This window comes from Phyllobates terribilis, unplaced genomic scaffold (genome assembly GCF_046119375.1).
Source record: "Phyllobates terribilis strain yellow unplaced genomic scaffold, ASM4611937v1 Scaffold_10__3_contigs__length_209671492, whole genome shotgun sequence".
In the NCBI taxonomy this organism is placed as follows: Eukaryota; Metazoa; Chordata; class Amphibia; order Anura; family Dendrobatidae; genus Phyllobates; species Phyllobates terribilis.
Window position 1 is genome coordinate 165901468 of NW_027362770.1, and position 27954 is coordinate 165929421.

At 45.4% G+C, this 27954-nt stretch overlaps 2 protein-coding genes across 2 annotated transcripts in view; one reads left to right on the forward strand and one right to left on the reverse strand.

Moving 5' to 3' along the window:
• Positions 1 to 27954, reverse strand: part of WNT7B (Wnt family member 7B) — a 313390-nt gene that overhangs the window by 218334 nt on the left and 67102 nt on the right. The gene's annotated exons all lie outside the window — the stretch shown is intronic.
• On the forward strand, positions 362 to 20530 carry LOC141164064 (uncharacterized). Its single transcript, XM_073649225.1, has 2 exons — positions 362 to 1421; positions 20415 to 20530. Exons 1-2 carry the CDS (start codon positions 362 to 364, stop codon positions 20528 to 20530), a joined length of 1176 nt encoding a protein of 391 aa, XP_073505326.1.

Consider the following 27954-nt stretch of genomic DNA (forward strand, 5'->3'; position numbering starts at 1 on the left):
TGCAGGGGTCCCACCTGTGATTGCCAGCCATACCCGCAACCAGGGTAGTGTGGACCCCTACCTGCAGATGGCCTTGGAGCAGCTCGATGCAGATGATCGTGACGGACGACTGCAGCTGATCCTGAAATTCCAGGAGCGAGCAGAGCAACAGGCCAAAGCTGACCGAGAGGAGCGCCAGGCCCGAGCTGACCGGGAGGAGCGCCAGGCCCGAGCTGACCGAGAGGCTGAGAGAGCTGAGCGACAAGCTGACCGACAACACCAGCTGGAGCTAGCCCGGATCCCGACGGAGTCATCCTCAACGCAGACCCATGAGTCCAACAGCACCAACTGCTTTAAACCCCATCCTGAGCACTTCCCTGTGATGGAAAAGGATGGGGACTTGGACACATTTCTGCGAGGCTTTGAAAAGGCCTGCAGGCAGTATCAGCTGCCCACAGACCAGTGGGCAAGATACTTAACTCCAGGGCTCCGAGGAAAAGCCTTGGAGGTGTTCGCTTCCCTCCCTCGAGAACAAGATGGAGACTATGAGGCGGTCAAGCAGGCCCTGATAAAAAAGTACCAGCTGACTCCGGAGGTTTACCGGAAAAAGTTCAGAGCCCTCCAACGTGGACCACATGACACCTACAGCGATGTGGTAGACGGGCTCAGAACCAACTTTGAGCAGTGGATCCAAGGATTGTCAGTCACCACCTTTGAGGACCTGAAGGATCTGATGGTGAAGGACCAGTTTCTTCATCTTTGCCCAGTGGAAGTGAGACAGTTTGTGCTTGACCGGGAGCCGAAGGAAGCCGCCAAAGTAGCCCAGATTGCGGATACCTATGAGGCCCACCGCACACCAGAGGTGTCGAAGTCAGCCACCGCCAGCTGGAAAGGGGGTAAGCTGACGACCACCCCCAGTGTTCCAGCCAGCCAGCCCTCAGCAGGGCCTGCCCCATCTTCCAGCACCTGGACGGCATTTGACTCCCGTAGGTGTTATACTTGTGACCAAACGGGTCACATCAGCCTTGTCTGCCCGGAGAGGCAGAAGATGAACCCCACACCTGAGGCCCCAAGGCCTACTGCAGCCATTCTTTTTGTGGGTGGGGCAGTTGGCCGGGCCCGGGAGAACTTACAACAGGTTACTGTGGACAACACAGTCACTGTTGGCCTTAAGGACAATGGCGCAGAACGCACCCTGATCCGCCCTGAGTTTGTGTTACCAGAGGAACTCATTCCTGGGAAGACCCTGACTGTCACCATGTTTGGGGGTGTTCGCCGTCCCATACCGACGGCCCGAGTTTTCCTGGACTGGGGTGCGGGGAGGGGGTTAAGGGAAGTGGGGGTGTCGAAGGATCTCCCCACTAATGTGCTATTGGGAACTGATCTGGGACGGTTGGTTGCCCGATACATTCCTGACAACCCTCCCAGATCTAATATGTCATGTAATGCAACTGTCAATAATGTCAATGTGGTATCTAATAAAACTGTGTGTTGTGATAAAGGGGAAGTCAGCCACCTCACCCCGCGGGGTGATGCTGCTGAGGATCCCCTAAAGCAAGCCAGTATAAGTGCTAGGGGCAAGGGGAGCAGGCACGGACACCAGTAAGCAGGTCGTCCCGTGCAGGTGACCAGTGTCACGCCAAATAGTGGCATGATCAGTGGTAGCTGCCCCATGACTAGCACGGCTCCAGAGGTGATGTGGAAGGATGGGGAGAAACACGAGGATCATAGGAACAGTGGTCCCGTGCCGATGACCAGTGTCACGACGGACTGTGACATGGCCAGTCATAGCTCCCCCCTAGAGAGCACAGCTCCCAAGGTAAAAGATGGCAGGTAAAAAGGTAGGCCGCATAAACAGGCGAGGTGACAGGAAAGTGTGTCCCCCTGTCTGGCAGGAGTATGGGAGGAAGGTACCCATAGCCTGTCAGAGGTGTGGGGAAAATGTATCCCAAACCGGTCAGGGTGATCGGAAAGCTGGACACTCAGATTGGTGGGCAAGTGGATCTGCGGCTTGTCGGATCAGCAGGAAGGGTGGGCCAGGAGGTGGGCTCAAGGGGCCATCTGTAAATCACCCCTCATGCCACCTCAAAGAGGGGAAGATGTCAGGAATATTATAAAATATTAATATCAGAGAAATGTTCGTCCATATCTGCCTGACATAGATGTTCACCCCCCTCCCTTATTCCCCTTCTGCTCAGCACAAAAGCCCCAATTAGCACACGCCTGGGAAATAGTTTATGCAAACCAGGCCAGCCAAGGAGTGTTATAACTTCGTTAGGAAGCAAGCATCTTGTCTCTGAAAGACGCAGGAGGTAATTAAAACGCAGGCTTGCACTAATTTGCGTGTAACTGTTGAAGCTGCTTCCCAAGCCTCAAACGAAAATTTCTAGACGCGCTGACTCCGATATGAAATATGAAATCTTGTGAGTTTCATAGGTCCGACAGTAACGGGGCCCATATGTGTAGTGACCAAATCAGCCCAGGAATGTATAGGTAGTTTTCCAGGGCTGTAACTAAAATTAGGGAGCTGTAGCGCAAAAACACCAGAATAGCAGACTGCAGTTATGTGATGTGTGATATCTAAATAAAGATAAAATAATAAGGGAAAAAATGGCGTAGTTTGCACGCTTCTGCGATCAACGAGCGATGAGTTATCGCAGAAGTCAGCGTTTTTAATAAAAATGTACAGGCTGGAGACCGGCCCACATGATGTCACCACAAGGGGCGTGTGGCCAGATCTCCCCTTAGGTATAAGAGAATCTATGGAGAAGACAGGAGCACTCATTGCCAGGGGGGAATAAGAATTATAAGCAACGGGTCCTGTTCAATAACAGCATAATCTGGAGAGCCCCTCCTCCACCTATATTGAATCGTCTCCACGATCGTGTAGTGTAAGTTGTCTTCTTTTTACCCTGTTTATTTTATGTAACTGCCTATGTATTTTAATGTCCCCTTTGTAACATCCTTATGTATATACTAGATGGTGGCCCGATTCGAACGCATCGGGTATTCTAGAATAGGTATGCGGCCGACGGGGCGCAATTAGCAGAGCGGCGTTTAAATTTGGTGGCAATATCGCTGATTGGTCGCCGGCCGCGACCAATCAGCAGAGCGGTGTTTAAATTTGGCGCAAAAATCGCTGATTGGTCGAGTCCGCCGGCCGCGACCAATCAGCGATTTTGGTGCAAAATTTAAACAATGCTCTGCTGATTGGTCGCGGCCGTCAGACGCGACTAATCAGCGACTTTGGGGCCAAATTTAAACCCCGCTCTGCATCGCTCTGCTGATTAGTCGCGGTCGCCGGCCTCGACCAATCAGCAGAGCGTTGTTTAAATTTGGCACCAATCTCGCTGATTGGTCGCGGATGCCGGCCGCGACCAATCAGCAGAGCGGTGTTTAAATTTGGCGCCAAAATCGCTGATTAGTCGCGGCTGACGGCCGCGACCAATCAGCAGAGCGTTGTTTAAATTTTGCGCCAATACTGCTGATTGATCGCGGCCAGCAACCGCGATCAATCAGCAGAGCGTTGTTTAAATTTGGCGCCAATCTCGCTGATTGGACGCGTCTGGCGTCCGCGACCAATCAGCAGTGTTTAAATGTGGCGGCAAGATCGGTGATTGGTCGCGGCTGCTATTTAAATGTGGCGCCCAAATCGGTGATTGGTCGCGGGCAGCGTCCGCGACCAATCAGCAGAGCGGTGTTTAACTTTAGCGCCAAGATCACTGATTGGTCGCGCTCTCCGCACGTGACCAATCAGCGAATCGTATTGGTGAGGAGCGGGGAGCGGAATCGTATTACTGAGGACCGGGGAGCGCCGCTGCCTGTGCGGCTACTTCCGCTGCGAGAACCCGGGACATGAGCGACTGCTCGCAGCAGCGCCAGCGACCAATCAGCGATTTTTAACACAAATGTCCGGATCTTTGTAACACCATGCGGATACTGTGGGGACATCAGCGGCTAGGGTGTGAAGTGAGGACCGGGGAGCGGCGCTGCGGGTCCGGATACTTCTGCTGTGAGCAGTCGCTCATCTCCAGGCTTCTCGCAGTGGAAGTATCCGCACAGGCAGCGGCGCTCCCCGGTCCTTACTAATACAATTCCGCTCCCCGCTCCTCACCAATACGATTCGCTGATTGGTCGCGGCCGATATTTAAATTTGGCGCCCAAAACGGTGATTGGTCGCGGGCACCGCCTGCGACCAATCAGCGATTTTTAACACAAATGTCCGGATCTTTGTAACACCATGCTGACACTGTGGGGACATCACCGGCTAGGGTGTGAAGGGAGGACCGGGGAGCGGCGCTGCGGGTCCGGATACTTCTGCTGCGAGCGCCCGCTCATGTCCCTGGTTCTCGCAGCGGAAGTATCCGCACCGGCAGCGCCGCTGACATCCATGCGGCTAGGGTGTGAAGAGAGGACCGGGGAGCGGCGCTGACATCCAATTGGTCGCGGCCGCTATTTAAATGTGCCGCACAAATCGGTGATTGGTCTCGGTCTTGGCCCGCGACCAATCACTCATCTTGCGGCTAAAGTTAACCACTACTGTGCTGATTGGTCGCGGCCGATATTTAAATTTGGCGCCAAAATCGGTGATTGGTCGCGGGCAGCGTCCGCGACCAATCAGCACAGCGGTATTTAACTTTTGCGCTAAGATAAGTGATTGGCCGGGTCCGAAGACCGCGACCAATCATCGAATCGTCTTGGTGAGGACCGGGGAGCGGCGCTGCCTGTGCGGCTACTTCCGCTGCGAGAACCCGGGACATGAGCAGGCGCTCGCAGCAGAAGTATCCCGACCCGCAGCGCCGCTCCCCGGTCCTCCCTTCCGCATGGATGTCAGTGACGCCGGCGGTCCTTCCGCTGCTACCGGCCGGGACATGAGCGCCTCGCGCCGCTCATCTCCCGGCTACATCTCCGTCCCGCAGATGGGTCCGGCGGTCGGGGTCCTTCTGCTGTTACCGGCCGGGAGATGAGCGCCTCGCGGCGCTCATCTCCCGGCTGCAACGCCGCTGAGCTCCGTCCCGCAGATGAGCCGCTAACGGCTGCCATCTTTTTTCTGAAATCCCGCGGCGCTGATTGGCCGCTGCCGGACCAATGAGCGACGCGAGATTTCCTGGACAGACAGACAGACAGACGGGATAAGACAATTATATAGTAGATTTTTCCTAAACACTGCCTCCCTTTTGGATTAAATATAAAATTTAATAGTTCTGTTTCTTTTGTTCTGTAATCGTTCCCTTCCCCGAAGCCATATACGCTACCAAAACGCAGGCATCCGGCCAGACCTGTATTATATTTCAAACTCGGCCGGTGGTGGCAGAGAGTATTAATAATTGGGCTATCGTGAAGCTGACAGTGACCGTACGGAGGGCGTTAAACACGGATTCCAGTCTGTGGAACCCAGGGTGTTGCGCCATACGCTCACTGGTCGCTTATCGATACCTACGTAGAGAGTAGTCTGGATCGCGTGCTCGCGACTCCGGACGAAATACGGACAGCGTGACGGCACGGTGAGATATTGTGTGATCTCCCCGGTGTCGTCCCTCTGTGTGTGTTGGAAATTACTGACACCGAGACTCAAACTAACGGTATTATGTTGGCAGGTATAAGCTCTATCTAGGAGCCACAGGTCAAAATGATGTAGATAGGAGAATTTGGTAATCTTGAGCTATATTGCAGTCAGTGAACCCAGAAACAAATTATACATGTACATAGAGATACATTGTATACAGCAGTTTATTTCTATGTATTTGTATTTTACAGTGAAGAAAAAGTCATTTATTTTTTTGTTCCTATAATACTACTAAAAATAATGAAAATCAATTATAAACAAGTCATTTTCTCTGTTTTTGTGAGTCTCCCCGGGACTCGAACAGACAACCTCTATAATTGCAGGCAGGAGCTAAAGATATTGAGCCACAGGCTCTGGTGATGTTTTTAAGAGAATTTTGTATACTTGATCGGTATTGCAGCCACGAACCCCACAGGCAGATTATACTGAGACATAGAGCTACATCTGTACATAGCAGTGTATTTTTATGTCTCTGTATTCTAGAGGGAGAATAAAAGAAAAAAAAATTCTTGCTATAAAATTACTAAAAAATAATGAAAAACACTGGTATAAATGTCATTTTTACTGCAATTTTTTAAAAAAAAAAAAATAAATAAACATCACAAATCAGCAAATAACATGGACATATTTGGTGTCCCTGTAATCATAACGACCTGCACAACACAGTGATCAGATTATTTACGGTGATTGATAAATGGTGTAAAAAAAATGGTGTGATTGATATGAAACCAATAAAAAATGTAATAAAAATGTAACACTAAGGCCGTGATCACACGTAGCGTAAATGCTACGTTTTTTTCTACTGCGTTTTTTCTGCATATTTTCTGCAGGTGTTCGCACCACACAATACAATAACAATCTTCTTTCTTTTTACATGTATTTTTTCTCATGCTGCATATAGAAGCCTACAGAGAAAAAAACACCAAAACCGCAGTGTTCAGAAGCGTATTTTCACACCGAGGAAGGAAATTTAATGAATTCACATCCATTAGGGGGAAAAGGCCTAAAAAATAAATGCAGCAATAATCAGAGAACATTGTTATTATGCAGTTTGGTGCGAATCATGCAGAAAACAAAAAAACACAGTATTTTTGCAATGTGTGAACACGGCCTTACAGACACCAAATAGCCAGATATCTGTCGTATAGTGAAGCTACATAAAGATGAGAACGTTCTTGCTGCTACGGCTGTGAATGAAGGAACAAAAATAATCCACAGGTCCCAACTAGAGATGAGCAGGACGCACAGATGACGTTGCGCTGCCCTGGCTAATCAGATGCCGCACCGGGGACACCGGAAGGTAAGAGATTCACGGCCTCCCATCCAGCCGCCAGGTACCACTGACCTGGATGCTGGGCCAGAGACCCTTGAATACATTCGCTCATCTCTAGTCCCAACTGTCCCGGATGCAGCGGACAGTCCCCGGATTTGAGTCTGAGCCCTGCGGTCTCGAGTGCCTTCTGAATGTCCCTCACTGCCAGTGCCCCTCTGACATCTCCTCCTGCCGGGGGAGAAAGATAATGGTAAATGGATGTAGATTGGGGTGTGGCCAGGAGTGTGACCAAAATTTGTCGCATGATTTGTCCCTCTTTTTGTTCTTAAACCTGGAAAGTTTAGGAATCCCAAGGTCTCCATCTTCATGATCTTTGAAGCCCTTACAAAATAATTTTGCCCTATTGAAGCCCCTTCGTGTTCCCACACGCTAAGATACCCCTTTCATGGCTACCATAAAGTATGATGCCAACAAAACTGCCCCCCCAAACTCAGTAAGATACCCCCAGAGTGAATTCTTCCACAGTAACCTCTACACGCACAGTATGATGACCCTATAGTACCTCCTGCAGTGACCCCAACACAGTATGATAGCCCTCATTGTCCCTCACACACAATATGATGGCCCCCACACAGCCTTCCTTATGGTATAATGGCCCTCCATACAATATAGTGGTCCTCCATACAGTATAATGGCCTTCAATACTGTATAGTGGCCCCCCACACAACCATCCACACTGTATAATGGCCAGCACACATTATAATGGCGAAACTAGCCCTCCAAACAGTATAATGACCCCCCATACTGCCCTCCACACAGTATAATGGACCCCGCACAAACCTTCACACTGTATAATTTGCCCCTACATAGCCCTCTAAACAGCAAAGTCCCTAAAATAGCATGATGGCCCTCGAAATAGCATGATGCCCCCCAAATAGTAAGATGGCTCCACATACAGTGGGTGCGGAAAGTATTCAGACCCCTTTAAATTTTTCACTCTTTGTTTCATTGCAGCCATTTGGTAAATTCTAAAAAGTTCATTTGTTTTTCTCATTAAAGTACACTCTGCACCCCATCTTGACTGAAAAAAACAGAAATGTAGAATTTTTTGCAAATTTATTAAAAAAGCAAACTGAAATATCACATGGCCATAAGTATTCAGACCCTTTGCTCAGATACTCATATTTAAGTCACATGCTGTCCATTTCCATATGATCCTCCTTGAGATGTTTCTACTCCTTCATTGGAGTCCAGCTGTGTTTAATTAAACTGATAGGACTTGATTTGGAATGGCACACACCTGTCTATATAAGACCTCACAGCTCACAGTGCATGTCAGACCAAATGAGAATCATGAGCTCAAAGAAACTGCCCAAGGAGCTCAGAGACAGAATTCTGGCAAGGCACAGATCTGGCCAAGGTTGCAAAAGAATTTCAGCATTACTCAAGGTTCCTAAGAGCACAGTGGCCTCCATAATCCTTAAATAGAAGAAGTTTGGGACCATCAGAAGTCTTACTAGACCTGGCCGTCCAGCCAAACTGAGCAATCGTGGGAGAAGAGCCTTGGTGAGAGATGTAAAGAACCCGAAGATCACTGTGGCTGAGCTCCAGAGATGCAGTAGGGAGATGGGAGAAAGTTCCACTGCAGCCCTCCACCAGTCGGGCCTTTATGGCAGAGTGGCCCGACGGAAGCCTCTCCTCAGTGCAAGACATATGAAAGCCTGCATAGAGTTTGCTCAAAAACACATGAAGGACTCCCAGACTATGAGAAATAAGATTCTCTGGTCTGATGAGACGAAGATAGAACTTTTTAATGATAATTCTAAGCGGTATGTGTGGAGAAAACCAGGCACTGCTCATCACCTGCCCAATACAATCCCAACAGTGAAACATGGTGGTGGCAGCATCATGCTATGGGGGTGTTTTTCAGCTGCAGGGACAGGACGACTGGTTGCAATTGAACGAAACATGAATGCGGCCAAGTACAGAGATATCCTGGATGAAAACCTCTTCCAGAGTGCTCTGGACCTCAGACTTGGCCGAAGGTTCACCTTCCAACAAGACAAGCACACAGCTAAAATAACAAAGGAGTGGCTTCAGAACAACTCTGTGACCATTCTTGATTGGCCCAGCCAGAGCCCTGACCTAAAACCAATTGAGCATCTCTGGAGAGACCTGAAAATGGCTGTCCACCAACGTTCACCATCCAACCTGACGGAACTGGAGAGGATCTGCAAGGAAGAATGGCAGAGGATCCCCAAATCTAGGTGTGAAAAACTTGTTGCATCATTCCCAAGAAGACTCATGGCTGTACTAGCTTAAAAGGGGCTTCTACTCAATACTGAGCAAAGGGTCTGAATACTTACGACCATGTGATATTTCAGTTTTTCTTTTTTAATAAATTTGCAAAAAATTCTACATTTCTATTTTTTTCAGTCAAGATGGGGTGCAGAGTGTACATTAATGAGAAAAAAAAAATTAACTTGTTAGAATTTACCAAATGGCTGCAATGAAACAAAGAGTGAAAAATTTAAAGGGGTCTGAATACTTTCCGTACCCACAAATAGCCCTCCACATAGTATGAGGTTCCCCAAATAATATCATGGCCCTCCACATAGCACTCTAAATGGCATGATGGCCCCCAAATAGCCTTCCAAATTGTATGATGCCCCCACAAATAATGTGGTGACCCAAATATAGCACTCCAAATATTATGATGGCCCCACAAATAGCATGATGCCCCCCAAATAGTATGATGGCCCCACATAGCATTCCAAATAATATGATGGTTCCCACATAGCCCTCCAAATAGAATGAGACTCCTCAAATAGTATGATGGCCTCCCATATAGCCCTGAAAATTGTATGATGCCCCCACAAATAGTACGATGACCCAAACATAGCACTCCAAATAATATGATGGCCCCACCAATTGCCCCCATAGCACTCCAAATAATATGATGGCCGCTGGTGTCTATAAGTTACTCAAGTGTAATATTAATTTGCTGATATTGTTCTATAGATTGAGGCAGAATGAACATAGTTATCTCATTTGTTGAGGCGTTAAAGGTCTTCCAGGCTTCAGTTAAATTTCGGCAGTCACGCTATGTGACTTGCACATTGTTGAATCGTGACAGTGTGCATTATGCACACTTTCAAGATACCCCATGTCAGGGACGACACCGGGGACATCACACAATGTCCCACCGCTGTCACCAATTTGTCAGGGACATCAGGGATGACACCAGGGAGATCACACAATATCCCACCACTGCCGTCACTTTGTCAAGAATTCACAGGATTGATCAGGGATTCGCGAGCACACGATCCCAAGTACTCACTATGTAGCTATCGGCAAGCGAGCAGAAAGCGTATGGCATCACACCTCTGGATTCCAACGCATGGAATATGTGTATACGCCCCGTATGGTTACTGCCAGCTTCACGATAGCTCAATTATTATTATTTGCTGCCACCACCGGCCAGTTTGAAATATAATACAGGCCTGGTCGGACGCCTGCATTCTGGTCACTCGCACAGGACCACCTGCTTCCTGGTGTCCGTGCCAGCTCCCATTGCCCGTAGCACTTATACTGGCTCGCTTTAGGGAATCCTCAGCAGCATCACCCCGCAGTGTGAGGTGGCTGAGTTCCCTTGTACCACAACACACATTTTTAATATGCATGACACTGATAGTGGCATTACATGAGATATCAGATCTGGGAGGGTTGTCAGGAATGTATCGGGCAACCAACTGTCCCAGATCAGTTCCCAATAGCACATTAGTGGGGAGATTCTCTGACACCCCCACTTCCCTTAACCCCCTCCGAGCACCCCAGTCCAAGAATACTCGGGCCATTGGTATGGGACGGCGAACACCCCCAAACATGGTGACAGTCAGGGTCTTCCCAGGAATGAGTTCTTCGGGTAAAACAAACTCAGGGCGGATGAGGGTGCGTTCTGCGCCATTGTCCTTAAGGCCAACAGTAACGGTGTTGTCCACAGTAACCTGTTGTAATTTCTCACGGGCGCGGCCAACCGCCCCACCCACAAAAAGAATGGCTGCAGTAGGCCCTGGAACCTCAGGTGTGGTGTTCATCTTCTGCCTCTCCGGGCACACAAGGCTGACGTGACCCATTTGGTCACAAATATAACATTTACGGGAGTCAAATGCAGGTCGGGTGCTGGAAGATGGGGCAGAACCTACTGAGGGCCGGCTGGCTGGAACACTGGGGGTGGTTGTAGGCTTACCCCATTTCCAGCTGGTGGCGGCCGACTTCTGCACCTCTGGCGTGCGGTTGGCCTCATAGGCATCTGCGATCTGAGCTGCTTTGGCGGCCTCCTTTGGCTCCCGGTCAAGCACAAACTGTCGCACTTCGACTGAGCAAAGACGAAGAAACTGGTCCTTCACCATCAAATCCTTCAGGTCCTCAAAGGTGGTAACCGACAGTCCTCGGACCCACTGCTCAAAGTTGGTTCTGAGCCCATCCACCACATCACTGTAGCTATCATGTGGTCAATGTTGGAGGGCTCTGAACTTTTTCCGGTAAACCTCCGGAGTCAGCTGGTACTTTTTTTTTATTAGGGCCTGCTTGACAGCCTCATATTCTCCATCTTGTTGTCGAGGAAGAGAAGCAAACACCTCCAGAGCTTTTCCTCTGAGCCCTGGAGTTAAGTACCTGGTCCCACTGGTCCACGGGCAGCTGGCACTGCCTGCAGGCTTTTTCAAACCCTCGCAGAAATATGTCCAAGTCTCCGTCTTTCTCCGTTACAGGAAAATGCTCAAGACAGGGTTTAAAACCGTTGGTGATACTGGACTCACTGCTCGATGGGGTGGATCTCAGCAGCTGGATTCAGCTAACTCCAGCTGGTACCGCTGCTCATCTTGCCACTTTCGCTCAGCAGCCTCCTGGTCAGCTTGGGCCTGGCACTCAGCAGTCTCTCGGTCAGCTAGGGCCTGTCGCTCCTCTCGGTCAGCTTGGGCCCATTGCTCTGCTCGCTCCTGGAATTTCAGCTGCAGTTGTCCATCACGGTCTTATGCGGCGAGCTGCTCCAAGGCCATCTGCAGGTGGGGGTCCACACTACCCTGGCTGCAGGTATGGCTGGCAATCACAGGTGAGACCCCTGCAGCAGCGCCATCCGGGCCTTGGCTGGCCGCCCCATCATCAGGGCTCTGCTGTCAGACGGACTCTGCAGCACCTTGCAACAGTTCAGCAATCATTTGGGCCTTGGTTTTGCCCGTGGGGTCAATCTGCCTCAGCTCACAGAGGGCAGTGATAGTGGCCTTCGCCTGCTGGTGATACCAGGGCTCTCCACGTGTAACCATCATTGCCAAATAAAAGATAGGACAGAAAACCAAGAGAAGGGAGGGAATGCAACTGCTACACGTACAGTAATGTCCCAGATAGAAAATATTAAAACACTGAGTCTGATTTCTTAAAACTTTGCACATTATTCTCACAAGAACCGTGCAAGTTTTCAGTGACAGGAATGATTGCTCAATCCAGCCACTGATGTTCTGTAATATCCCACCACTTGCCACCAATTTGTCAGGGACGTCACTGGGGAGATCACACAAAATCCCACCGCTGTCACCAATTGGTCAGGGATGACACCGGGGAGATCACACAATATCCCACTGCTGCCGTCACTTTGTCAAGAATTCACAGGATTGAGCAGGGATTTGTGAGTACACGATCCCGAGTACTCACTACATCTACATAGCTATCGGCAAGCGAGCAGAAAGCGTATGGCGTCACACCTCCGGATTCCAACGCATGGAATATGTGTATATGCCCCATAAAGTTACTGCCAGCTTCACGATAGCCCAATTATTATTATTTGCTGCCACCACCGGCCAGTTTGAAATATAATACAGACTTGGTCGGATGCCTACGTTCTGGTAGCGTATATGGCTTTGGGGGAGGGAATGATTACAGAGCAAAAGAAACAGGACTATTACATTCTATATTTAATCCAAATGGGAGGCAGTGTTTAGGAAAAATATACAAGATTTTACAAATGAAGACATTACAGTACAGAATATGCAGTTACACAAAATAAACAGGATTAAAGAGGAAACTTACTATATAGTTCGCAGAGACGACTCAATATAGCTGGAGTCGAGCTTTCCTATGACCGTTCAGTGAGCGGGATCCTTTGCTATAATAAATATATACTCCCAGCAATGAATACTGATCCATCCTCAGTGGATTCTTTTATGCTGAAGGGAGAGACTTGCCCCCACCCCGCTGTGCTGACATCACGTGGGCTGATCTCTAGCTTTCATAATTTTATTAGAATTTCCACTTGTGGGATAATTTCTTGCTGGTTGACTGCAGGAGCCCGAAAATGATACTATATTTTCCGTTATGAATTTATCTTTCTCCAGAGACCACACACGATATAGCTGCAGTCTGTTATTTTGTTTCTTTTGCACCACAGCTCCCCGGAGGGACTAACAGCTACGAAAAAATAAGCATATTGTTCCTTAGCTGACCCTGTCACTAAAAATATGGGCCCCATTATTATCAGACGTATGGAACTTTTAGTTATTACATATTTTGCGTCGGTTCCGGCCCGTCTACAGAACTCTGTTAAATTCCATTTGAAGCTCTGGGAATACAACCTTCTCAGCTGGCTGTAAATTTATTACAAGCCTGTGTTAATTGGGTTTGGTACCACCTCTTGGGCTAGCATTTGCTTACAAGTCACTACTGCTGTGTGTGTTAATTTGCATAAGAGCAGATGGTAGATTGTCAGCTCTTCTATCCTGACAAATACTATAGGGGAGGGGGATAAGAAGAGGGGTCTGGGAAGAAGAAATTCTTATTATTTTTCTGACACCCCTCTATTGCCAGATCGAGTAGGCAGTCACGAGATCGCCTGTATTGACGGTCACGTGTTGACTAGATTCTCATCCACTTTTCTCAATAAAACATTGAGAAAGATGGGTGAGAATCTAGTCAGCACGTGACCACCACACTAGTTCTGGCTTTAGAGGGGAATCCCAACAATGTGCATGATGTACACCGTGACTGCAGAAATTTAGCTGAAAACCCCTTAAATGACAGCTCTATTAACATTGGGGTATTTTTTTTATAAAAGCTGACCAATTCTTACAAAGCGCAAACTTAGACTAGATCGTCTTAAAAGGCGCCAGATTGATCAAAGTGGTTCATTCTGTCTAATAAATCTGACTAATTTTAAGACGGTCTAGTCTGAGGGCTCGATTCATCATTTGAGTTTTTATTTTTTAGGTCATGTGGTATTAGTTGGCATTTTTACAGCAAGATTTTTCAAAAATAGTGCACGAGGATTCGAAAATTTAGCGTAAAATCAAAAAATTGCTCTTTATTTTTATCTTTTTTTGTGCCTTTTTAAAGCAAAAGTCACATGATCTGTTAAAATGTCTCACCCAAGTCTAAAATTATCACACAAAAAAAAAAATCACTCCGGAGGGAGGACCAGAGTACAAAACTTTGTGACTTTAAAAAAAAAAAAAAAAAAAAAAAAAAAAAAGCAAATAATGAATCGGCTGCAAACATCTGAATTACAAAAACTGTGACCACAATGGCGAACAAAGAAAAAGAACAGAACAAGTAAAAATCTAAATATGCGCCACTCAAAAAAAAATAGCAGGTAAAAGTAGACCAAAAAAAAGCGCAAATGCAATAATGAATTGGGAATTAAGTTTACACCACCTATTAGTTGGCTTACTTTGTGCCAGATATGTGCGCCGCAATTTGGGCACATTTTTTGGTGCACTGTCTCACCCGTTAATCCATGTCCATAGTCAAACAAGACTTAAAAAGTGTTGAAAACACATGAGAACTATGGTGCAAGTCATGAAAGACAGTTTTTTTTTTGTATACGGCCGCATTTAGCTTGATAAATATGCCCTGATATTTCTCTTCTTACATCTAACGACAGAATATACATTTATAAACAAGAACCTTTCTCTTTAAGGACGGTGAAAATAGAAGTTTCCGCACTGAGCTTGTAATAATTGGAAATGTCCACCAGATGGCAGCAGCATCCTAGAGGAAACCGTATCATAGAAATACTTTATGTCGCTAATCAAGTGTAGGCCTCAGGAGAATTTCTAGTTTAGTAGGCCGCAATCTCTGTCCGTGAATCATGAGACAATTCTATTATTTTATTACTGGTCGGACAGTAATTCATGATCACCAAAATGGCGCTTGACACTTCACAGAGAACAACCGAGGGTTTGGGTGGAGGATAATGGACATGGACAAGAACACACTCATGTGGTATCAATGGAAATGTCACTTAACTGATAAATGTCTTACAAAGGACGTCCAGAAAATCCATCTAGAAAGTACCTCAGACAATTCTGAATAATTATTAAATGGGGGGGTCTCTATTTTAGTTCCTTATTATTGCTACTTAATTTTTAGAGCACCATTGATTCCCGTTGCTCTACATAAGAGGGGTTACATACAAAATACAGATATAAATAACAGAGAACTAACAATGACCGACTGGTACAGAGGAGAGAGGTCCCTGCCCTTGTGGTCTTACAGTCTATAAGATAATGGGGAGGAGACAGTAGGTTGGGGGGGTTGCGGCAGCTCCGGTGGTTGTGAGGTGGCAGCTCCGGTGGTTGTGAGGTGGCAGCTCCGGTGGTGGGGAGGTGGTAGCTCCGGTGGTGGGGAGACGGTAGCTATGGTGGTGGTGAGGGGACAGCTCCAGTCGTAGTGAGGCGGCAGCTCCAGTGATGAGGTGGCAGCTCCAGTGGTGGGTAGATGGCAGCTCCGGTGTTGGTGAGGCGGCAGCTCTGGTGGTGGTGAGGTGGCGGTGGGGTCATTGCAGGTTGTAAGCCTTCATGTAGAGATGGGTTCTCAAGTTCCGTCTGAAACTTCCCAATTTGGAGGATAGTCGGATGTGTTGGGACACAGAATTCCAGAGTATGGGGGACACTCGGGAGACGTCTTGGAGGCGACTGTGTGAGGAACGTATGAGTGTGGAGAAGAGAAGGAGGTCTTGGGAGGACCGGAGGTTGCGTGTTGGAAGACATCGGTAGATTAGTTCAGAGATATTTGGAGGACACAGATTATGGACGGCTTTGTAGGTCAATGTTTGTAGTTTGAACTGGATACGTTGGAGAATTGAGAGCCAGTGAAGGGATTTACAGAGGGGAGAAGCAGAGGAATAGCAAGGAGAAAGGTGGATTAGTCAGTGCACAGAGTTAAGGATGGACTGGAGAAGTGCGAGAGTGTTAGCAGGAGGTTACAGAGGAGGATATTACAGTAGTCGAGGTGGGAGATGATGAGAGTATACACTAACATTTTAGTAGATTCAGGATTAAGGAAAGGACGGATTCTGGAAATATTTTTGAGTTGGAGGGGGCAGAAGGTGGTAAGAGATTTGAAGGGCAGTTTGATGGACAAAGCAGAGTCCAGGGTTATACTAAGGCAGCGGACTTCTGGTACAAGGGAAAGCGTGGTGTCGTTAATTGTGATAGATACAGCAATAAGGAGAAGGTAGAATGAGAAGATAGAATGGGATTGTCGCTGCAGGGAAATTGAATGTTTACTGCCAGAATTTTCCATTTACAGCTTGTTGACGGGGAAAACAATGCCAGCCAACAAAAGGGAATATGGTGGAGATGCATCGATCCACAGGACCCTGGTCAATAGTTTGTGGCCAGTGAACAGGAATCCTTCAAGCCACCTCCCATCTGCTGGACTCCCAGGCGCTTCTTCTGATTAATAGGCCTGTTGCGACTATATGTGTACGTCACACTATGTGTACGTCACAAAGATGACTTTATGCTGGGCCTACTAATCAGAAGAGGCGGCAGGTAGGAGGCGGTTCGGAGGGACTTATCCGGTGGCCATAAACTAAAGACGTGGCAGGTGGACCATGGTCCCGTGAATCGATTCGCTCACTAGAATCTATTTATTGTAAGGGAGGCCCTTTTAGCAACTAAGTAACAAACAAAATGACAGCACTTCCACTAAAAGAAATAGGTGTGAACAGGTGCTTACTAAGAGGAGCTACCTCTATGTACAATGAACAAACAAAGTAGCACTCTGTAACGCTGAAGTATGTAAATATGAAGTATGGCCAATTCATGTGTACCTGACAGGCGCGATAAGGCGTTTCTCGATGTCAGGACCTAACAATGTGAATACCTCTCTAAGGGACATTTGTCTGCTTATGTGTGGAAAAGTAAGATCCTGATGCAATTAAAACCACCTGTGGCATGGGGGTGGAGTGCTCAGTCAATGCTTAAATCTAGTAACAAAGAAAATGATGGCACTTCCACTACAAGAAATAGGTGTGAACAGGTGCTTACTAAGAGGAGCTACCTCCATGTACAATGAACAAACAAAGTAGCACTCTGTAACGCTGAGTATGTAAATATGAAGTATGAAATATGAATAGCATTTATTTCTATTTTCTACAGCAGTAATGCTATTCATAATTCATACTTCATATTTACATACTCAGCGTTACAGAGTGCTACTTTGTTTGTTCCTTTTAGCAACTAAGGGCTGTCCAAAATGGAAAACCCCTTTAAAAAATTTTGGTGCAGCGCCTTCTAAACTCTCCACTTGAAAAAAAGATGCTCCAAAAAACAAGTTTTTGGCACTTGTTTTTTGCATGTATGTATACATATTTGTTTGTTTGTTGTGTGCGTTTGTGCCATTTTTTTGCTTTGCTTCTATTGATTTTTTTTAATGTACATATTTCTGGAAAAAAGCCCACAAGGCGAACATAAAAAAGAAAAAAAACATACTAACACATATAAAATAGACTTTGAAAAAAAAGCATAAATGAAAAACAAGCGAAAAAAAACACCAAAAACACTAAACAAAAAAAAAACAGTGCCACAGTGAATCGGCCCATAGTGCTTTTTTTTATCATTCGTGGGCCACTGCAGTGAGTTTTACCAGGATGTCAAACATTTTTTCCAGCAGGGGGCGCTGCTGCACTACAGTTTTACATTCTTACACACCCTTGTCCCCTTGGCCAAATTTTTTTTTCTTCTAAAGTTGAAAAAAAGACAAACTACGACTTCCACCATTATACCTGAGAGCACAGATGAAGAACATCTCATATGCAATATAACCCCTGTGTATACAGGGTGTCAGGGTCGCAACTGGGTCCACTTGGAGAATATTCCAGACTTTCTTCAGATTAGTAAGAACATGGCCTAAATTAAGTTAACCCCTTGCCGACACAGCCAGTTTTTTACTTTATGACGTGGCGGGTTTTTTTTTTCCTTTTTTCTTGCCTTTGGAAAGCCCCAACATTTTTTTTTTACATTTCCGTGGATGTAGCCGTCTGTGGGACTCGTCCATATGTATTTTTTGCAATTGCAACATTTTGGAGCGAATATAACATTGTACCTATTTTTTCTGTGTACAACAAACAGAAATTCTGCAATTTATTTATCGGTAAAAAAATAAAAATTAAACAAAATATAGAGAATTTACTGTGAGATATAAATGACAACTTAACTATACTGCGGACTATACCATTCTACAGGCCAAATAATGGCATTATGGAATTATTTTTGTTTGCTCTTAATCTCTTTTGTATACGAGTGTGTGTGTGAGTATATATACATATATATATATATATATATATATATATAAATAAAACAGATTTTTTTTCAAGAATGTCTTGGTACATTTGTCCATTCATCCTTCGATGAAGTTTGCCAGTGCCCTATACTGTAAAACAGCCCCACACCATGATGTTCCCACCTCCAAACGTCACTGTTGGTATGGTGTTTTTGGGGTGATATGCAGTGCCTTTTGGCCTCCAAACATGGTGTGAATTATGGCATCCAAACAGTTTAATTTTGGTCTCATCTAACCAGACTATATCCTCCCAGTATTTCATAGGCTTGTCTAAATATTGTTGAGAAAACTGTAAATGTGCTTGAACATGCTTTTTGTTCAGTAATGGAGTCTTGCGTGATGAGCGTGCATACAGGCCATGGAGGTTGCATGGTGAGTGTGCATACAGGCCATGGAGGGTGAGTGCATTACTTATAATTTTCTTTAAAACAATTGGACCTGCTGATTCCAGGTCTTTCTGTAGTTCTCCAGAGGTGGTCCTTGGCTCCTAGACAACTCTTTTGATAATTATTTTCACTCCTGTGTCTGAAATACTGGGGGTGCACCTGGTCATGGTCAGTTTATAGTGAAATTATGTTCTTTCCACTTCTGGATTATGGCCCCAACAGTGCTCACTGGAACCTTCAGTAGTTTAGAAATTCTTCTGTAATCAATACCATCAGTATGTTTTGCAACAATAAGGCTGCGAAGGTCTTGAGACAGCTCACTGGTTTTACCCATCATGAGATGTTTCTTGGTAATGAGACACCTCTTTATAGGCCATCAGTTGAACCAGCTGATATTATTTATCACTAAGTGGATTACGTTCTAATTACTGATAGATTTCAGCTGGTGTCATGACTTTTTATGCCTTTTTGCACCTCTTTCTTCATGTGTTCAATATATTTTCCCTGTGTCATTTCTTACTATTACACATAACCAAATTCATGGACATTTATGAGTTGATTTCTTTGCCTGTGTGGATTGGATGGGTTGTTACCGACATTTGGTGAGAATTTCATGTCAACTGCACCTTTAGAAATAGATTTACTTAGAGAATTAGTGATGTGTTTAATACTTATGTCACCGACTGTATATAGTATAATATATTATTACTTTTCACAGTAAAAAAAATTTAGATTTATGGCATTTTACTCATTTTTTAGTCCATTTTTGGGGGGGGGGGGAGGAGAGATGGGAAAAAAAAGAATTATGGCACTGTTATTTATATTTACATTTTTTTTTTTTTTACAGATTTTACCTTTTTAGTATGAATGACATATTTACTTATTGAATTCATATAGTTTTTTTGCCACTTTTGTGCAATCAAATAATTAAAAAAATGTTGTGTTGCCTCATTCATAGACTATATGTAGGTTGTTTATTTTTATGGGATTTTATTTTTTTGAATTCATACCAAACTAATACACTTTCAGTGCGAATTTCACCCTGGACTTGATATTTTCTGGTGCCTCTGTATTTTTCACATGGCGATTACCATCAACGTGACATCAACTCCGGCAATATATATTTGAGGGTTGTCGGTCGAACTATGCTTTGGCTAATTGTTCATCTGACAGCCATCTCAGCCGACTCTCACACTCACAGGAGCGCTCGATTGACACGTTGGCTGGTGGCTTCTCTCCAGAAGAACATCGACCGGCAGTCCGAAATCAGACATGTCCGATCGACGTCTCTCCCGACGATCAGTCAGCCGACACCCCTAAACACATTAGACTGTTGGCTGAAATCGTCGATATCTGTGGATTCATAGAATCATAGACTGTTAGAGTTGGAAGGGACCTCCAGGGTCATCTGGTCCAACCCCCTGCTCAATGCAGAAGTCACTAAATCATCTCAGACAGATGTCTGTCCAGCCTCTGTTTAAAGACTACCATTAAAGGAGAACTCACCACCTCTCGTGGCCGCCTGTTAAACTCATTGATCACCCTCACTGTCAGAGATTTTTCTAATATCTAATCTGTATCTTCTCCTTTTCAGTTTCATTCCATAGCTTCTCGGATTCAGCTGATTTTAGTCTAATTTGTATGGAGACCTTAAGCAAAGCTGCAGTGCTCAATGTCAAGCAGCAGCGGCTAAAGCAGTTAAGATTTTAGGGTGTGTAAAAAAAAAAAAAGATATAAAATCCAGTGATCCCAATGTATTACCCCCCCCCCCCTCTAAATCACTTGTAAGGCCACATCTAGAATATAAGATCCAGTTTTAAGCTTCACATATTAAAAGGGATATTGGGAAGATAATGTTGGCTCCAAGGCAGCAACTAGATTATTACATGGGATGGAAGTCCTCTCCTACAATGAGAGGTCAGAAAAGTTAGCTTAGAGAAAAGACGTTTCAGGACGTCTGTGTGTGTGTGCTGGATTGCGGATAGGTGCCAAAGCTGTCTTTACATTGCATGCATTATTTTGATCCATAAAATCAGTCGGTGTAGAAAATTGGCTATGTGACGATTCATTCCTTCCAAGGACCTTACAAGGAACCAGGGGATGTTCATTACATGTGGAGGAAAGGCCATTATGGCATTGAAATAGGAAAGGGTTCTTTACATTTAGAGCAGTCAGACTGTGGAATGCCCGAACACAAGAGGTAGTAATGGCAAGTACTATATGGAGGCTTTTCCTACAATAAATGGCACTGTGGGTTATAAATACTGTAGAGGTAGAGAATGTATAACTTGTGGAGAAAGGTTAAACCACTAGGACCCTTGTCTTTTTTTAACCAATGTATTTTAGCACAAGTGTTATTTCGGGTAGGTGTTTGTTCCCTTTAAATAGCTTCACAAGGACTCAGGTCTCTTTAAAGAACTTTAGTGCACCTAAAATGTGTGACTTTCCCCTCCTTTGCTGGTGAAAACTTGCTTCAGACTGTAGACGAGGCGTCTGGTAGTAATTAGTCTAATTGTCTGGCATAATTGATACCCAAGTCACTAACCGTCTTGAAATATGTGAAAAAAAAAAGGAGCATAAAAGGCAGAAAAGCCACAGATGTGACAGGAATCCGGCATCGTCAAGAGCGGCACCCTCTTCATCTCCTGCCGTCAAATCCTCTCAGACGGCTCTATTAGACCACTCACTGACTCCGCTCTACTCATAAAGTCATCAAAAGCGAAGAGGTCTTTATAGGGTCCGAAGATAAAAATGACGATTCTCATTTCAGAATTTTTTGACTGTAACTTACAACAATAACATCATAATTCCAATAAAAATTGTGTAAAACTTTAGATTAAAACATGAAAAAAAAAAATCACCCAAAAATGTATTTTTCACGGTCCCAAAAATTTCATGGTTCTTTGAACTTTTATGGGAAATTCCGAGGCTCAGATGTAAAAGCAGATGTCAACTAATGGGTCAAGTGTGATGCTAAGTCGATGTACCTCTATCATCTACTTGCTACCTAAAATACACCTAAAAGATTTGGGAGCAGGGTATTTTTGATGTACCAGATGATTGGGAACCTCAACAACACATGCACACTCCAGCTTTATCTAAAGTTTATGAGGCTAACAGAAGATTCGACTGAACATCTCTGGTCCACTTTGGCCACTTAATTTAGCATATTCCTCCATACATCGCTTCCCTCATCTCTGTCTCTGGTCTACATTCTGCCAACGATCTAAGACTTATTTACTCTACAATCTAAACTATCTGATTCCATCTTTAAGACTTTTCTCATGCTGCACAAGTACACTGGAATGCGCTTCCCTGGAAAATTAGATTAATTCCCTTTACACTCTGGTGGCCATCTTGAAATCAGAAGGAGCAGAACAATGATCTGAGTTGAGAATGAAGCAAGAGGCAAACGGAGGGTACCAGGTAGGGTGAAAACTCATGAGAAATGTGTAGTCACTTTTCATTCCCAGGGTAGAGTGTCACTTTAAGGAAACCCGTCACCTGATTTATGTTGGACACACTGGGTGGGGTGGATCTTCGAAGCCCAAGGTCCATGTGGGCACATGGGCCACGGTGCAGCGGAGGTACTGGAAACCGCAAACAGGAAGCAGAGGTCCTGGAAGCTGCAAATGGAAAGGAGACGTCCTGGAAGCCACAGGTGGACACGTAGCAGAGGTCCTGGAAGGCTGGGAACAGGTAACAAAATCCATGGAAGACTCAAGCAGACATGAGACGTTCTGGAAGCCGTAGGTGGATACGTAACCGAGGTACTGGAAGCCGCAGGCAGCCAGGAGACGTCCTGGAGACCGCAGACAGGGAGCTGTGCACAGAGAAACTAAAATTCTTACTACCAAGACACAGGTGTGTGTATTGGTAGGCCTTACATAGGCCTAGGTAGATGAACACATGGGAAAGTGACGGGCTACTTGCAAAGTCCGACATCAACCACAAGAAAATTTAGTGGACCGAGGCAAAGGCAGCAGAGCCCAGAACCGAGACAGGTGTGTAACACAAACCATTGGTCAGCATGAATCGTAGCCTGGCTGTTATGTTCTGCTACCAGAGCTAAGGAAAGAGAGGAGATCTGTCCCTACGATAGAACTCAGCTGAATCCCTACGATGTAACAGGGAACCTGATCCTGCGATCAGACCTGCTAAAGTCCTAAGCTAGTCTGTACGAAGACCTATAGATGTGGGGGAGGAATCCCTACAAGTACTAAGGACTGGGAGGAATATGGGACACCTCCTAACTGAAATAGTAGCAGACAGACGAACAAACAAAATATAAAGAACATAGAGGTCAGTAAACCAAGCAAACTAACAGAGCAAGACACAGAGCACAGGCTAGCTAGAAAGTAGATATACAATGAAGTCCAGCAAAGCCAGAAGGGCAGAGCAGGATTAAATAGGCCAACAAGGTCATGTGACCAGCAAAGGAAAAAAAACCTAACAGCAAGGTTCTAACAGTACCCCCCCTTCTAAGAGGATCCTCCGGATCCCCTAGGACCAGGCTTATCAGGAAATCTCCTGTGAAACGCTCTGATAAGTCTGGACGCGGAAACATCATCTGACCTCACCCAAGAGTTATCCTCGGGTCCGAAACCTTTCCAGGCCACAAGATACTGCAAACTACCTCTATACCGTCTAGAGTCAAGGATGCGAGAAATTTCATATTCCCCGTCCTCCACCACCGGAGGAACAGAGGCAGAGGCGTCACCATCCGACACAACAGCTTTTTTTAACAGAGAGACATGAAAGACCGGATTAATTCTCCAGGAGGTAGGAACCTCCAACCTAACAGCAGATTGGTTGACAACCTGAAGCACCTTAAAGGGCCCTACAAACTTGGGACCCAATTTCTTAGAAGGAATCCTCAACCGCAGATTCCTAGAGGACAACCAAACCATGTCACCAACAGCGAACAAAACCTCCTGTCGTTTCCTATCAAAGTAGTCTTTAGATTTTCTGTTGGCCTCCTGAAGATTACCACGCACATCCGTCCAAACTCTTTCCAAATCACCGGAAAAATTCTCCTCCTCAGGCACGGCAGATCCCAACTTGGAGAACGACCCAAACGACGGATGTCTCCCAGAACAACAAAAAAAAAGGCGAACAACCAGCAGAAGAAGATGTATGATTGTTCAGAGCAAATTCGGCAAGTGGCAGAAACTCAGACCACCCCTCTTGATTGTCTGCCACAAAACAACGCAAGAACTGCTCAACATCCTGGTTTTTCCTTTCTGTCTGGCCATTAGATTCAGGATGATATCCGGACGAAAACGACAAATGAATTCCCAACCTGTCACAAAAGGCACGCCAAAAACGAGCCACGAACTGAGGACCCCTATCAGAAACAATGTCAGTAGGAACGCCATGAAGTCTGACAATTTCCTTGACAAAGGCCTTAGCGAGAGTTTTAGCGCAGGGCAGTTTGATGAAGGGAACCAAGTGACACATCTTACTAAAACGGTCCACGACCACCCAGATGACAGTAAAACCCTCAGAGGGGGGAAGGTCAGTTATAAAGTCCATAGCCAAATGTGTCCAAGGAGCACTGGGGACCTCCAAAGGACAAAGCAACCCCGCAGCAGGAGTATGTGAGGACTTAGATCTAGCACATACAGTACATTGGCTTACCCACTTAATGACTTCCTTCTGCCATCCAGGCCACCAAAAACTGCGACCCACCAGTCTCTTGGTCTCAGAGATTCCGGGATGACCTGCCAACCGAGATTCGTGACACTCAACAAACAAATCTCTCCTAAAGGTCCCAGGCACAAACAACCTCCCATGAGGAGTGTTAGATGGGGCATTCTCCTGAGCTTTAAGAATCTCATCTTCCAAAACGGAGTCTAAAGCAGCTATCACAACACCTTCTTGTAAAATGTTTTCCTCTTTCTCAGCACCGACTATGGGAGAAAAACTGCGAGACAAGGCATCCGCCTTAACATTCTTAGTACCAGGGATGTAAGTAACGGAGAAATTAAACCGCGAGAAAAACAGTGCCCACCTAGCCTGACGGGCATTCAGGCGCTTGGCAGCGTCAAGATATATCAGATTTTTATGATCCGTAAGAACCTGAACGGGAAATTCCGCACCTTCCAAGAAGTGGCGCCAGTGTTCAAATGCGAGTTTAATAGCCAATAATTCCCGATTACCAATATCGTAATTCAATTCAGTCTCCGAAAATTTTTTTGAAAAAAAGGCACAGGGATGTAATCCATCCCCGTTATCCTGAGACAATACTGCGCCAACCCCCACAGAGGAAGCATCAACCTCAACCAAAAACGGCCTAGTAACATCAGGCTGCATAAGGATGGGAGCAGAGGTGAACCTCTCCTTGAGATACACAAAAGCTTCAATGGCCTCAGAAGACCACTGAACCGCATCAGCACCTTTCCTGGTGAGATCAGTCAGAGGTTTGACAATACTAGAAAAATTTTTTATGAATTTTCTATAGTAATTGGCGAAACCCAAAAACCTCTGTATCGATTTCAAACCAATAGGCCTAGGCCATTCCTGCACAGCCTGAACCTTAACCGGATCCATCTCAAAACCTTTGCTGGAGATAATGTAGCCCAAAAAACTAATTCTCTGTACAGCGAACTCACATTTCTCCAGCTTAGCAAAAAGCGAATTGTCCATTAATAACTGTAATACCTCACGCACGCTCCGCCAATGAGACTCCAGATCTGGCGAATAAATCAAAATGTCATCCAAATACACAACCACATTTTTACCGATCAAAGGTCTAAGGATGTCATTAATCAGATTCTGAAAAAATGCAGGAGCATTAGTAAGACCAAAAGGCATAACCAGATTCTCAAAATGACCCACAGGAGTGTTAAAAGCAGTCTTCCATTCGTCACCCTCCTTCATGCGCAACAGATTGTATGCCCCCTTAAGGTCAATTTTAGAGAACCACTTGGCCCCCAATAACTGGTTAAACAGATCAGGAATCAATGGCAGTGGGTAAGGATTGCGTACCGTAATTTTGTTAATCTCACGAAAATCCAGACAAGGACGTAAACCGCCGTCCTTTTTTTTTACAAAAAAAAATCCAACCGCCACAGGAGACTTAGAGGGCCTAATGTGACCGGCGGCCAAACTTGTCTGTATGTATTCATCCAAAGCCTTCCTCTCAGGAATAGTAAGGTTAAATAAACGACTCTTAGGAAGAGTCGCTCCAGGGACAAATTCAATAGAACAATCATAGTCTCTATGGGGAGGCAAAACCTGCGATTCCTTCTCAGAAAAAACTCTCCAAAAATCCTGAATAGGAACAGGCAATTCTCCCCTATCCAAAGCTGCAATACGCCCGTTACAACACTTGTCATAACATTTATGGCTCCAGGATTTAATTTCACTGGTAGACCAATCCAGTACAGGATTGTGACATTTTAACCAAGGCAATCCCAATATTACTGGAGAAGGCAAGTTATTCAAAACTACCAAATCCAATTTCTCATGGTGAACACCATTAATAGTGAGAGGAAATTCACAGACCTTGAGAGTAATATTCTTCAAAGGGGAGCCATCCACAGAAACCACAGCAATGGGGGATGATAAAGGTTCAGGTTTTAAATTGAGTTTTTCCACGAATCCCCCATCAATTACATTCAGTGTAGACCCGCAATCAACAAACACCCGAAATTCCATTAATTTTTCCTGAGCAATCGTGGAAGCAGCTAAAAATATACCCTTGGAATTTAAACAGGCAATACGGGCGTGACTGACCATTTTTTTTTCTTTCTTCATACGAAGCTCACAGCCTTTAATCAAATGACCAGATTTTCCGCAATAGAAACACAAGCCTTTCGAAAAACGACGGTCTTTTTCTTGAGAGCGAGGTGCCACCGATCCAATCTCCATCGGTTCACCACTGTTAGTACACACATTATCATAACCAGAAACTGACATAGCAGAGGATTTGCTCTCATTAACCCTAGCACGCAGTCTTCTATCCACCCGTATAGCTAATTGCATAGCCTGTTGCAAATCCTCAGGTGTAGGATAAGCAATTAGCAGGTCTTTAACCCTTTCACTGAGCCCAGCAAGAAATAGACTTTTCAGAGCAGAATCGTTCCACCCTGTTTGAGTGGACCAACGACGAAAATGTGTACAATATTTTTCGACATTACCTGATCCTTGTTTTAAACGTCTCAACTCAGTCTCAGCTGATGCGACACGGTCAGGATCATCATATAATAGTCCTAAAGCAGAAAAAAAACTATCCACTGATCTGAAGCATGTATCACTAGGTTGCAAAGAAAAGGCCCACTCCTGAGGCTCTTTGCGCAAAAGTGACATTATGAACCCTACGCGCTGGGATTCATCCCCAGAGGACTTGGGTCTCAAACGAAAATACAATAAGCAAGCATTTTTAAATGAAAAAAATTCTCGATGTTCACCAAAAAATAAATCCGGCAAACATACCTTAGGCTCCAAGAAATGTGCTCCAGAACAGTTACTCACGTGCTGACGGAGCTCGGTCACTTCCAGAGAGAGTCCCTGCAGGCGATGAGCCAAATCCTGAACCGACACCATGATGGAACAGAAAAATCTTTCCTTAGAGAATTTGCTGGCTGGACTTACTGTTATGTTCTGCTACCAGAGCTAAGGAAAGAGAGGAGATCTGTCCCTACGATAGAACTCAGCTGAATCCCTACGATGTAACAGGGAACCTGATCCTGCGATCAGACCTGCTAAAGTCCTAAGCTAGTCTGTACGAAGACCTATAGATGTGGGGGAGGAATCCCTACAAGTACTAAGGACTGGGAGGAATATGGGACACCTCCTAACTGAAATAGTAGCAGACAGACGAACAAACAAAATATAAAGAACATAGAGGTCAGTAAACCAAGCAAACTAACAGAGCAAGACACAGAGCACAGGCTAGCTAGAAAGTAGATATACAATGAAGTCCAGCAAAGCCAGAAGGGCAGAGCAGGATTAAATAGGCCAACAAGGTCATGTGACCAGCAAAGGAAAAAAAACCTAACAGCAAGGTTCTAACACTGGCAGCATGATTGTAGCCAGGTATATTTCTCTCTGAAATGCCAGATACTTTACAAATGCAGCCTGGGACAATAGCTGGAGACGAGACTAGTCCGGTGCTGCCCCCTGACTGG